A 14642-nucleotide genomic window follows, 5' to 3' on the forward strand; every position below is an offset into this window, starting at 1 on the left:
AAATATTATATCAAAACTTTAGAGGTCATTTGATGCGTAACATTTAGACAGATATTAAAACCAGATTATTATTATTATTATTATTTTTACAAAATTCTTGTGGCTCCACAACCAAACTTAAGTGAGAGAAGGCACTAGTGCTGCTTGGAAATTGTGCTCTCCATTTGAATTGGCACCATTGACAAATATAAGCAATTTCATCATTTGTCATTATTAGTTATATTATAGTTAGATATAATATTTTTTAAATGTATTTATTTTTCATATTCACACCAATATAGTAATAGTTAAAGATGCACTGTGTAGCTTTTCTGTTGGCGAGTCTGCCACTTCCTTGTCTCCATGAAGATGTTGTTGCTTTGCCTGTAAATGTTCCACGGTACGGCATTAAATGTATCTCTATTGAGACAAGCAGGAAACACCCTGACCCCAAAAGTAAGAATGCATGATATTAAAGAGATCTGAGCAATAAAAACAGCCATATATGAATAAATACAAGTTAGACAAGTTAACTACCATACTGTGGAACATTACAGGCAAAGCTATAACATCTCCCACTCATAAAAGTTACATAGTGCAGCTTTACACATGTATATATATATTTGGTCAATGGTGCCAAAACTAGTGCAGGGTCATCAGAAAGCCAGTAGGGGTCAGACTGCGGTCCTAAAGTATCCATGACAACAGAGATGGACATTCAACATGATTTCAACTGCATGGTCCCATCACCCACAGCAGAGACATGTTTGACCAAGGACACTTTTGCATGATTCAAAAACAGATGCTACTCCTCTGGCGGTGCATATGCTTACAAAATGTCAACGTTAGCTTGTCCATGTCAAGCTAACATTCTCCCAGTGGCATCGGGGGGGGAAAAAATAGCTGAAAACATGCAGGTACAAAATGATCGAATGGCATCGTGTCCGTGTCCGTGTCGTGTCCGATCGGAGTCTCCGGGGTTTCTGTAGTAACACTGGACTCACCGTGGCGCTGCGTGGGGGCTAAGGCTTCCTGCACATTCAAGTTTCTCTGTCCAAAGAGCTACAGAGGAGAGGAAGACTCAGAGGATCGGTGGAACGCGTAGACTAGAGTAAAGATGGACACTGTGTTTTTAGTCATCAGTCAGAACTATTAAAAGAAGCACTGTGGAATATTTTAGATGGGTCTGAACACCTGTTGTTGTGCCTGGAATGTTCAACAGCATGGCACAAAGATGTGTTTCTCAAACTGTGGTACTTAAGCTCCTTCAGGTGGTACTTGGACAGCTCCTCAGTTTGTCGGAGTGAGTTATTTTTACCAATTTTTTGTCCTCCTTTGACTAATTTCTTGTTTAGAACTACACCTGGTTTAGATCTGGTGGTACTTGGAAAGCCAAATCTTTTCTTTGGTGGTACTTGGTGTGAAAAGTTTGAGAGCGACTGGTATAAAGCTTAGTAATCTCCATGGAGACAAAACTGAATAAATTAAAGGTTGATAAAATTAAATCATATTGAAAAACCTCCCAGGAAAAACTGTTTTTCATGAGATGAACAGGTGACTTACATAGTGCTCCTTTAATACAGTTTTATCCCAATGTGTACCAGTCGTGAGTACTTTTGCCTCACAGTAAAAAGGTCCTGGGTTCTATTCCCAGACAGTATGGAATGTGTTTGTTATGGACAGGCTTCCCTCCACTGGCTAGTGTCACAAATGGCCTGTGCCCGACGTATTCAAGAGTGAGATCAGGGCTGCAACAACTAATCAGAAAAACTGTACGCGTTTACTGTTAAAATAATTGACTATTCGAATGATGGTAACTAAACATTTTGGGTGACAACTTTAAAGAAGCAAAGAAAAGACAATTTAATGCAATCTGATGTTGTTGAATGTTCCCAGACCGTTGTTCCTCCAGCGACATTAGCTTCGTTAGCAACATGCTCCCATTCATCTCCTCTGCAGGCTGGAGTTGGGAGTAGATATTTGCGGTTTAATAATGCCACTAAAATGTCTTCTGGCATGGGTATAATCTGGATAACGATAATGAGCAGAGAAACATGACTATGATTTTAAACGTGTACAAGTCACAATTGTTCCAGTTAATCGTTGCAGCCCTAAAACTACCCTAACCTTTAAAGCACGTTCTGCAAAGTGTGTGACTTGAGTGTTATGATCAGTAGCTATAATGGCGTGTGCCACGTGGGGGCGCTGCTGTGTAATATCTTATGTGCAGGTAATAGAAGTGGTAGTAGCACTTATACAACATGTTAGCACGCTGTAATAACGGTGCATTAAAAGATCTATTTTAAAACCAGCATCATTCGTTAACAAGAACACGAACGCAACATTGACCATAGATACACCCCACACTCTTCCACAGCTAATTTAACTGGCCTGGCACTGTTTTGTGATATATTAAAACAATGTGCCTGCTGGTTGATAAGAGCTTTATAAACATCTGTAAGTGCCATCTTTACAACAGTCTACAGGTGAGCAGGTTACACATAGGACCACTGCCCAGCCACCACAGACCAGCTGCTGAGGGGGCAGAGGAGGGCAGGGGGGCAGAAGAGGGCAGTTGGGGGCAGGAGCAGGTGTCCACAGTGAGAGGAGGTGTGCTGGGGTCTGACGAGACAGGCCTGGTCCCTGGTCCCTGGAGCCTGGTGCCTGGCAGTGGAGCTACAGTGGTTGGGAGGTTCAGAAGTAGAGGGCTGGTTCACTGCTGAAGTCAGAGAGGGACGAGCTGTCTGCTGGGGTCAGCTGTAGAGGTAAAGATGAAATGAACTATTTAAAAAAAGAAGAAAACACATTGCTGTATATGTATACTACATCATGGCTTGAAGAGATATGCTTGTATGGTAAATAAAATACATTCAAGATATTTTCTATAATATTACAACATCCAATAATTGAAATGATATATTTTGATAAATCTTGCAGACACCAAAGGAATAAGGACTTAAGGGAATTTAAGCTTCTAGTTAATACTAAACTCCCCGAATTTTAAAAAGTACTACTAGTCACAGATCAGTCATTTTGACTTCTCTGTGTAAAAGGTCATGATGTCCTCTATGTGTTCTTTAGCATATATATATAGTCTCACCATGATGTCCTCTGTGTGTGCTGGCTGTGGGGACACTTCCTCCCTGTGTGCACTCTCCTCTCCTCTCTGTTCCTGCCATGTGCTGTAGTCCACTGCGTGTTTGGGAATGTAGTTAGAGAGATCTGACACACAAAACAAAAAGAACAAATGTTACATAAAACCAGGTCAGTATGGTAGAACATTATCAGTGCATAAACATAACACCATCAAATTATTATACTATATTAATTGTCAGATTAGGTATTTTTGAACAAAAAAAATGCTCATATGAAGTAAATAGAACATAGACAAGTTTAAAGCCATACCATGGAACATTCCAGGGAAAGCATTAAAATCTCCATGGAGACAAGCAGGTGGCAGATCTCACTGTGCATCTTTAATCAAACATGCCTTAGGCTTAGTGTAGAAGAGTAAAAAAATCTTTACCATGCTGACAATTCATACTAAGTCAAGTGTTGTCTTTGCACACAATGTAACTGTAGTTCTAGAGTTAACCACAAGGGGTCCTCCCAAGCACTTACATACTGTTTTAAGCATATGTAACTTAATAGTTACATACATTTTTACTGATAGAATTTTTACTTTTGGTGTAATCTTAACTACATAAACATTGGACATGATGGTCAAGTTGTTTACATTGTTATTATTATTATTCTTATACAGTCTCTGAAGTTATGCCTCGTATTAAAGGTTGAAAAAAAGACAAAGGTTGACACTATGTGTCCTTTTTATGCAAGTTTATTTATTTATTTACTGTAGGAGGCAGGATACATATAATTCCTTTGTAGACATTGAAATTAATGTAACCTGCAGTCACTGAATTAACCAGTAGGGGGCCTCCCGTCCAAACTCGTCCTTTTAATTATGATGTGAATCAATGCTACTTTTTTTTTACTACTTGTATTTTAGTATTTTAACACATCTTTTATCCATTTGTCAAAAATTAACACAACTGTTGCATTAAGAAGGTGTAATGACCAGCTTTTTTTTTTTTTTAGAATGAATGAATTCCCTTCAGTATGTACAGAAAGTGCAAGTTCAAAGAAAAAAAATGTTTACAACTAAAATGAGAAAAAGATAAGTCCATTGGTTTAGCACCCAAATGTAAACAGATGATTTATACCGACTTGAGTGAAAATAAAGTAACATTAAAAACAGTAGTTCTCTAACCCACCGTTGGCATTGTTGGCTAAGCCCAGCCCTGCGCGGGGGATGTGGATGCGTCCCACCATACTGGGCGTTTCCTCTGGACTGTCCCCCCGCTCTGCGTCCTCATCCTCACTGTCCCACACACTGGTCTCACTCGGATACTCGTATGTGCTGTGCAGGTTTGACTCATTAAAGGAGATTTTCAGCTGAAACACACAGAACACAAAACACTTGTTAGTCCATGTGTGCAAGTCCAACTAAATACATAAAATACTAAATACATAAATAAAAAAATGGTGCGTTGAATGATAGAGACTCCTTAAGCATAGACTTAAAAAGCATATGACATAACAGGGTTTTCCAATTATGACTAAATATTTATCATAGTTTTACGTCAGTTAAGTGGTAGTTTGTTTGAAAAAAGTTGAGAAGAAAAATACCACAAAAAAAAAAAAAAAGCCTGAAACTTAATTGCTTTTAATGAACAATCCCAGTGGACCATCTCTTGACCCTAGCACCAATCAAGCTTAATGCCAAACTGTGGAACTTTCCGGCCAAAGCATTAACATCTCCATGAAGACAAACTGGTGGCAGAATCTCCACCAGTTCCCAATCACTAGAGGTGGATGTGGAATTAAGGTACTTTGCTAACAGAATACAAGCAGTATTATATGGCCCAGAACAGCATGAAACCACAGAGCATGGACTAACCACAGCCATCAGTCCATTTTGGCTGGAACACAGGAAACATGTCACTGCAGTTAGTGTCTTTCCAGGAAGTACTTTTGGAGGATTGGAAAATAGAATATCACTCACATCATATTAATAAGTATTCTGGAAATAATCTGCAATGTTTTATATAATCTCAAATCCAAGTAAAGAATGTTGAATATATTAGATCATTACAAAGTGGAATTTAATGAAGCTCATAAAGAGATTTAACATTTAGCTGTCAATAATCCGATGTTCTTTATCTCTGGTGGAGGGTCTGTCCCTTGTGTGTCTCAAAGTAATTATTATCAAGGAACTAGGTCAAATCTTCCAGCTATGGTAGTCCTGACCAAGACTAGCTCAAGATCTGGAAATGGGTCCCCGGGTGCTTTTATGTTGCCCCAGCAGCATTGAAGTGTGGGTCAAATGCATACAGGATACATAATGTAATCTGTCTCTGTCTTTTAGTATTAAAAATGAATAATTGCAAGATCCAATGTCAATGATCTGACAGTGATTTCAAGGGGTCTAGTCGACAAATGAAATTCTTGGTTGACTAAAGACACGTCATGGCAAAAGCTCTCAAAACTATGACGCATCTGTATGTATCTGACCCAAACTGCACTCACAAGACTACACTTGCGTATGAGTTCATGCAAAAACTACTATTTATGCAGAAAAAAGTACTAGGACACAATCTATTTATATACAGACAGCTTTAACTAATGAAACACCTAATCTTCAGCTAACGCACACACTCATATAACAAAATAATTGAAATAAAAGGATTTAATCGACTAAAGGCCTACAGCTCCCCAATGACATCCATATTATCTGCAGATCTGCTCACCCCGTCCGTGCCCCTCTCTATGACAGTGTCTCCCAGAGTGCACTTGTCCTGTAGACTGGCCCCTTGTCTCGGGGCCAAATGTATTTAGAGCAAACAAACAGCCCATTGAGGCCAGTGCAGAGCAGACTGGATGAAGAGCTCTGCACATATCTACACACACTCAAGTGGACGATAAACCAGTGGACAGTAAGTACTTCTGGTGTTGTGTGCTTCCTTATTATTATCCTTTCTTATCACATGACAACAGCAGAGGAGAGGGACTTAAGTGGAGCTTAGTGTTGTCATGATACTAACATTTCAAACTTGATACTCAATACCGATTCCAATACCACGATGATAAAAAAAACAAAAAAAAACTCTTTATTTAGACTACACAATGCCATTTTCAACATTAAATCACAGAACTTTCTTTTATATTCCCATGTGTCCTTATATCTGTGTAAGACCTCAGTCGTCCAGGTAGGTTCCATAGTGATCCATAGTCTATGTGGTTTTGTACTTGTTCTGATTGACTTTTTTAGTACCGATACGTACTCAGTCTAGTTTTGATACTAGTTTTAGCATTGATTAGCATCTGATTTTCAATACTTTTGATATGTACCCTAACAAGGCTGCAAGATTAATTGAAACTGCAACAACAAAACAATAAAATGTTGTTTAGATCTGTACAAACATGTTCTGAAATGTGATTCTTGTATTAGTTTGTCAGTTCAGATGTCTGTCTTTCTGTCATTTTTTTCTGGACTTTTTTTCATAACTTTAACACATAGTTTTGGTTTATTCCTGTCTCAGTCCTGCTTTAGTCCTGCCTCACTGGTCTATTTGTTGGTTATTCCTGGTTCACTCAAGTTTTGCATGTTTGAAGGGCAGGTTAACTGTTTTGTTTTTTCTTCCGATTCAGTCCTTCCTGGTTTAGTACTAGTTCAGCCAGAGGTTTTGCATGTTGAAAGAAGACAAGGTTAACTGCACTGGTTCAGTCCTGGTTCAGTCTTGGTTTAGTCCTGGTTCAGTCCTGGTTCAGACCTAGATCAAACCTAGTTCAGACCCAATCAATGAAAAGACCTGGTTTAAGCTCGTTCATTTAGTAGTTTTGCGTTTGAAAAAAAAAGACTAGACTAACTGTCCTACATTAACCCCAGCTTAGTCCTGGTTCAGTCCTGGTTTAGTTCTTGTTTAGTCTTACTTCAGTCACTATTTTGCATGCTGAAAAAGACTAGGTGGGGTTAGTCAGTAGCTGTGGGGTAAAAAAGATTATAGGCATCTGTCCTATGTTATTCCTGTTTTGGTCCTGGTGAATTAGTAGTTTTGAATGCTGAAGTGTAGTTAACTGTTTGGAGTTAGTCCTTGTTTAGTCCTAGTTCAATCCTGCTGAAGTCCAACATGATTAAAAGCTCTAAAAAGTTGATTGTTCATAATAGGTCTCCTTTAAACAAGCCCAAGTGCACAGACGTTTGATAGCAGACTGAAATCTTCCCATAGTAACTTGTAGATCTCAGCAGAAGACATCGTATTACCATAATGACAGGCTTTCTAATTTAAAATCATATATTCCTCCAGTAATAGTAACTGCTCTTGGTGTAATCTCTGTGCTAAAACACGCAGAGGATGAGGAGGCGGCTGCATTTTTACTGCGGTTGCCATGGAGACGCTGGGGCCTGTTTAAAGATGGTGTTTGTGCGTTGATGGTCAGCTGACTGGACTTAACATATAAATCTGAATTTGCCTCTTAGAATTCAGTCTTAATCTGGAACTACTGATACTTTGCAGCTGGTGTCATCAACATTCCCTGGGGATGATGCTAACTGTAGGCACTACTCTGTCTGAAGTTCTGTTTCTCAAGTTAGACTCATTATTAATATCAAGTATCAAGTTTATTCCTTAGTATCGTAATCGAGTTTGAAAATGTAATATCATGACGACAACACCACTTGTTTAACACTATACTGTAGAACATTCCAGACAAAAGCTAAGCAACAATATCACCATTGAGACAAGCAGGTGGTGGTGCTCTCCACTGAAAAATTACACACTGGACCTTTAATATCTACAGTTACCCACATGAAACCAAAACTTGAATAAGGTGAAATGATGTAAAAAGGCAAAAAATATGTTAGCACACCATTAACGAGAGCATTGAGATGACTGGATTAGTCAGTTTTTTTCTGAGACGTGGAAGTTACTGGTCTTTTAACAGCTTGAGCTAAAGTAGATTGCTAACTCTAACACCTGCAGCACTTAGAAACGGGTTACTTTTAGTCATAATCATGGATCAACAGTGCTTAGTTAAACCAGTGCTTTTAACTGCTTCATTCAATCGTGTTGTGTCCAGTTAAAGTCTTGACGCTGTCGTTTTTTCCCCACTCCCAATGCATTGTGGTCTATACTGACCCATAGTGACCATCGCTGGACACGTGTTTCAAGGTGCATTGTGGGAAATTTTGAGTACCCTACTTTTTCAGTCACTGGACATTCGGACACCACAATCGTACAGTCAAAATGGCGTCATCCCTAAACAGTGTCCTAAGTAGGTAATAGTGTGGACATTCAAACACAGGCCAAAACTGATCCAAATAAAACAATAAAATCTACCCCTAATGCTTGCAGAATTTCCTGGTGTGTTATCTTTCACAATCTCACAATTACCCCATCGCAAATTACTATTTACTAAAGTGTCTTTACAAACCAGACAGCGATACAAACTTTATCAGAGACAGATATAACACATGCAGGTTATCAGAAAAGGAAGTTACATGGTTCAAAAGTTGTTAAACCACAAACAAATGACGTAGTTCTTGGGAGCAGCCAGTTACTGAAAAACACCCATCACTCTCCCATGACTGCTCCATATGAACCAAGATGCGACAGTGGCTTAGTGGTAGAGCTTTGCCCAGTTAAGCAAAGGTTGCCGGTTCAACACTCGCTCCAAACATTGCTCTTGGGCCCTCCCTCCAGCACTGCCCCCACTGCAGATACAGAATAACAATGCTTCTTGGTGCGTCCAATATGATAAATGCTATTACATCAGAAATATAGGCCAGGGATGTCTATATTATCCCTTAGTTGTCCAGGCAGGCTCTGTGCAAAGCAAAAAATAAGTATCTGATATTACTTTAGTCCACTGAACTATCTGGAACTGTCACCTGAGTATTCACTTGTGGAACTAAACACTAAATCCACTTTTTTTTCACCACTAAACTGTGTATATGGTGTTTTAATAGCATTATCTATTGTTTCAAGTCATTTTTGGGAAACTTCAGTACAAACTAGGTACAGGTTTCTGGTCAAAAACACCTGCCATGCTGCTCCCAGTGGCCTCTGCAGTTTCGTGTAGTTGATGACATCACAAAAGACTGCATTGATTACAGCCAGGTGTTTCTGATTGCAAACACCTGGCTGCACCCTCCTCCCCCTTCACTCTCCTCTTTAGTTCTCAAGGTACTGTCCAGTTTAACAGCTCCTATTTGAAATGTGGCTGTGTGCAGAGTTTAAGTGTTTAATCCCACTTAAAAAAACAAAACATTTGTCCAGTTGACAGAATTAAACGATCTTTTGCTGTAGTTCATGGATACCCTCATGAAAACAGAAACCTTCATACTCCTTCTTGGGTTCCTGTCTCGAGCCTGATACTGCAGCCTTCTCTCCTTTTTTGGGCATGACTTCCTGTTTGAGAGGTACACTGAAGGACACTCAAGTAACTTCCTCTTCCTGATGTCTTGTTAATTAATGATCTGTTATTCAGACAATAAAATAAAGCTTACATAAATTTTGTATCACTGTTGAGAGAAATATTTATAGAAGCTTTATTACTCTTGAAAAGTTGTCCAGATAATGTTTACTGGTTGTGTTACTGCATGAAATAGATTGTGGCATAGCAAAGGGGATACAGGATTACTCAATTTTGTTAGGGGTATTTTACTTCTATGGGGTATTCATTGCTAATACATAACATACTTAGACCACAATATAAGAATGAAAACAATGTATTGACATGTTTAATGAGCTTCACTTTATTTTTGACTATTTGAGTCTCCCATCTCTTTGCTCTCCATGCTAAGTCACTCCCCGTTCAGAACGCTATCACAACACAATCAGTGTGCATCCTGCTAATGAAACTACTGCACATCGCATCAGGTTTGTGAAGTTGCTGTGTACAGTTTTGTATCATGTTTTTGTACATTTATGGAGAGTTGTCGTGTGGGAGCGTGGGTGACGTAGACTTGTGGGCGGAGCATTGAACAGAATCTTAACTGTAAGGAGGGTTCGATTAGGGCCTAGGAGAGATCACTAAAATACTCAAACATGTATGGATGACATCAAAAACTTCAGGTATGTTTTTGATGAGAGAACAATGTTATAACAAGGTAGAAAGCAAAAAACCCAAAACAAAACAAAAAACAACTATTTTGAATGATACCCTCTCTGAGTTAAATGTTTTACTGTGGAACATTCCAGGCAAAACAATAACATCTCCCAGGAGACGACCAGGTAGCCTATTAAAAATACTATACCCGTAGTTTCCTTCAATACTTTATAAACTTTCAGCAGCCCTCAACTTTGTGAGTATCAACATCAACTTAGCAACCACGCCTGTCTCATAAACCGGATCATAAGAGATTTTAGAGAGCTTTAGTTTCTAACAGCCAATCATACACAGCCTCTGACTCTCATTCATGCTAAACAGGCTAAATCCTCTGTAATCCTATCGCACCCATTGCAAATCGGAACAACACAATTCACATCACTGTTAGGAGGGACAATGGGGCTGAGTAACACAAAGGTACCTAAAATTACACAGCAGCAGCAGCTCACCAGACCATCTCCAACAGTTCCCTGCACCAAGCACCAAGGCCACATCACACTTCCACTCTCACTCAGTCACCCCAAAGATGTCACTGCCACATTAGTGACCCCAGCTACAAAACAAAACAAAACAAGAGACTGTGAAAAAGCAGAAATGATACAATAAAATTAGGCACGCACCAATCCATCTTTTTCAGTTTCGATACTACGCCTTTAAGTATCTGCTGATGCATGATATGAACTGAAACCAGTGCAAAGACTGAAAAAAAGCATTTATTTCCTTAAACACAAAAGACAAAAACAAAACTGAACAAATGTGTTATGTAGCTGGTTCTTAAGTAACTACAGAACAACTATGTGGTAAGTTCTGAGACTTTCTGGCTGGACCTTATTATATCAATTTATATGTCCAACGAGGATATCGGCTTAACTGACGTCCGATCCATCAGTTACGGATCTGTGCATCTCTAAATCAGATCAACATAAAAACATTTGCAATTGTGGCTGGGAATCACAGTGGCCCACACAGTTCAATATAACCATTAATGTGCCACATGGCTAACATTACTAATAATATTAATGTGTTTATTTACACTCTATAGCATCATCAATCATTATAATATATACAAACAAAAATAAATAAAAATGTATGGGCTTCAGAGTGATGAAAAATTGCATAGTTGCCATAATAATTGATGATTCAAAATACAATATTCTATCTTTTCTACAGACAAAAGTCCTCAAAATGTTACCTATTGACAAGAACCTGAAATTCATGATTTGCTTGATAATATACACAACCTGCTTATGAAATGCAGTTATTTTAAAGGCAACACTGAGCTCAAACAAAAAACCCACAATGATCAGACCTTAACCAGGACTAAACCAAGACCAGAGTCCAGACCTTAACCGGGACTAAAATAATACCAGAATCCAGACCTTAACCGGGACTAAAATAAGACCAAAATCCAGGCCTTACCCGGCACTAAAATAAAACCAGAGTCCAGACCTTAACCGGGACTAAAATAAGACGAGAGTCCAGAGTTTAACCAGGACTAAAATAAGACCAGAGTCCAGACCTTAACAAGGACTAAACCAAGACCAGAGAATCCCGGCCATATCCTAATTGTGAATCTTTGGCGTGTGCGTATGTACATAGGCTGACTCTCTAATGAGAAAATTATACAAGATACTAGCAAAAAAACAAATGAAATATTGGACAGAAATAAATGTCACGACATTGCAGGAGCTTTTGTAACCATGCCAATGCCAACTAGATCAGTGTGAGAATGAGCTCCAAAGACCAGTGTCATCTCCACAGAAGCAGGTGGCCCGAGCGGCTCTGTCTGGCTGGAAAAGTGTCAGCTCTACACAGGGTAAACACAGAACAGCCATATGGTCTGGAAAAGCCCACCGTGGAAAAGCAAGACTCTGCCAAAGCTATGCAAGACTGAGTTTGCCTATGCGGTGGTTGTTTTATTGTGACCAACTAATAATAGATATTCACGTTTTTATATACGAAATATATGGAAGGAGATGGAAATTCTGAGGAGGTTGGTGGTTCTGCTGCTACAGTAGAAAGTTGCAGAAACATCAGCATAAAAAAGGAATTCCTACCCTCACCTATGGTCATGAGCTTTGGATAATGGTGGATACGGGGACTCAGGACACACTGGAGGCACTATGTCACTCAGCTAGCCTGGGGACGTCTCGGGATGGTCGAGGAAGTGTCTGGGGTGAGGGAAGTCTTAGGCTGCTGTCCTCGTGACCCAGTTCCAGATAAGGGGAAGAAGATGGATGCCACTTTTGATTACGTTGAGTGTCTTTGCTCAAGATTATGACGAACGCCTTTATCATTCAGAATACAATTTAATTTAATCTTCATAATTGATTAAAGCTTTGTCACTATTATATACCTTTACATACTAACGACTCCACTACAGCTCTCGCCTCCCATCTTTCACGCGCTGCATATACATGAGCCATAATGTCCACAGAGGAGCAGTGAAGTGTCTGCTAAAGCGTGAGGTAAAAATAGACTTGTGTGTGGAGCTAATGAATAATTCTTGTACACGTGTGAGTATGTACATGACCTTTTCATAAGAGCGATGCAATGTTCCGCTTTGTTGGTCTCTACTCACAACAGGATGTATGGAGCGGGCATGTCTTCAGAGAACCAGGGTTACATTCAAGAACTGCTCAGTCCCAGAAGCAGCAGCGATCAATGTAATGTGCGTACAGGCTTTTAAACATGATTTATTCAGTTAATGGAAATGGTTTATGGTAGTATATAGAATTTCATATGCAAAAATAGAGCCCTAGATTTTTATATATGGGAGGCTGCGTATACTACACTATGAGGGTGGGGTCCTATATAACTGTATGGGAGATTCACTGTTTTTGAAAGACAAATACTTCTACTATTATGCTATCTCTATGTGTCTGACCCTAACTGCACTCACAAGACTACACCTGCATGGGAGCTCAAGGAAAAACTACTGTTTATGCAGAAAAAAGGACTAGGACACAATGTATTTATATAAAGACAAATTAAACTTGTGAATTATGAGTTTAGACTGACTTTTTACATATAAATACCAAAAAATACTACATCTTCAGCTAACCTCACCCACCAACTCACTCCTCCTTTCTGATGTTGTTCTATAGAAATCCTTATAATAGATAAAATCATTAGTTAAAACATACAGTCCTGTTACTTATGACTTATTTTTGCTTTTAAAATTCTCTTATTATCTTTGTTTAGTTCTTATATTGTGACCTGAACAATTACAATTTTATGAACCACTTTTTGTTAACTTGTGACAACAGACAAGACGTTCAACCTTTGCCAATTTTGTTTCATGTGGATTGGAGAGAGAGCATTCTTCTACCCAAGTACTAAGAAAGATCCAAAGATAAGCATTTCGAGCATCGTAATTATTCACCGTGGTAAATCTAACAACAACTAGCATACTAACAGTGCACTTCTTGCCTTTCAGAAAATAAAACGCTTTATATATAGACACAGACTATACACAATAGGCTTCTTTGGCCTCAAGAGCAGCTTAAAAAATATATCTGTAGTGGTACATATTTTGCTCAAATACATGGAAAAAGTTGGATACATGGGGTTAAGTTAGTCGGTGCGAGCGTGGACTATAACCAAGACTTAATAAAGCTACTGCTCCGCTCTGGTCTGAATGAAATTTGCTGACTCGGATCATGTTTTGTATTGTCTGTGGATATTCTAAATACCTAATACACTTTAGTCATGTTTTGTTCCTGACGTTAACCACTTGTATGGACACAATGAGGGCTGTGATCTTGAATGCAGCACTTGCCTAGTCTGTCTGTGTTATGTGAAACGTGAGCCTTTCTAAGTGAACTGTTTTCTCTTTAACCTCTCCCATTATAACTCTGGGATCAGGGAGGTTGCCATCTCCACCCTGCTGCTGCTGCTGGTGGTGGTGTCTCCTTACTGCGGCGTTCTGCTATCAGCTTAACTAAAACGACACGTATTGGACTGAAATCAGAAGTGGGTAGTACTCAGTTACATTTACTTGAGCAACCTACAAATGACAAAACCTTCATGTTGACAATATGAAAAGATTTGAACATTTGAGTTTCTTGCAGCGCTCGTTCAGATATGATTTAGTTTGTCTGATTTTGTGCATTATTTAAGGTTTTGCCCTTCAAATTACATGAACTTGATTCATGTAATCTTGATTGCGAGTGAGTCAAAATAAAAATGGATGAAATGAGCAAATTGCAAAGGCTGCAAGTTTTGAAGTACCATCATTTCTTCCACAAGGATAATAGGGTAATAGGGTAAAATAATGTAGAATTTTGTGAACTTCATATTAGGCATGGGACAATAAACACAACATTTTACATAATCGTGATAAACGGCATCACAACACAAGACATTATATCACCAGAATGTGCAGAACAAATCTACTTCTTTCTGATGAACCTCATAATATTAAAATTATACTTATTCATATCCAGAACATTTTTAAACTGTCAGCAGCTTTAATAATGATCATGATATAA

The 14642-nt window shown here is 38.9% G+C and overlaps 1 protein-coding gene across 1 annotated transcript in view; it reads right to left on the bottom strand.

Moving 5' to 3' along the window:
• Positions 1-246: 246 nt before the first annotated feature.
• Positions 247-14642, bottom strand: part of tprn (taperin) — a 38475-nt gene continuing 24079 nt past the window's right edge. Inside the window, exons 3-5 of the mRNA XM_033976319.2 lie at positions 4254-4434; positions 3080-3201; positions 247-2736 (exon numbers count right to left, since the gene is read on the bottom strand). Of these exons, the coding sequence (XP_033832210.1) occupies positions 2674-2736; positions 3080-3201; positions 4254-4434 (366 nt within the window). The 3' untranslated portion in view covers positions 247-2673. The remainder of the gene's footprint in view (positions 2737-3079; positions 3202-4253; positions 4435-14642) is intronic.

This window comes from Periophthalmus magnuspinnatus, chromosome 12, assembly GCF_009829125.3.
Source record: "Periophthalmus magnuspinnatus isolate fPerMag1 chromosome 12, fPerMag1.2.pri, whole genome shotgun sequence".
Lineage (NCBI taxonomy): Eukaryota > Metazoa > Chordata > Actinopteri > Gobiiformes > Gobiidae > Periophthalmus > Periophthalmus magnuspinnatus.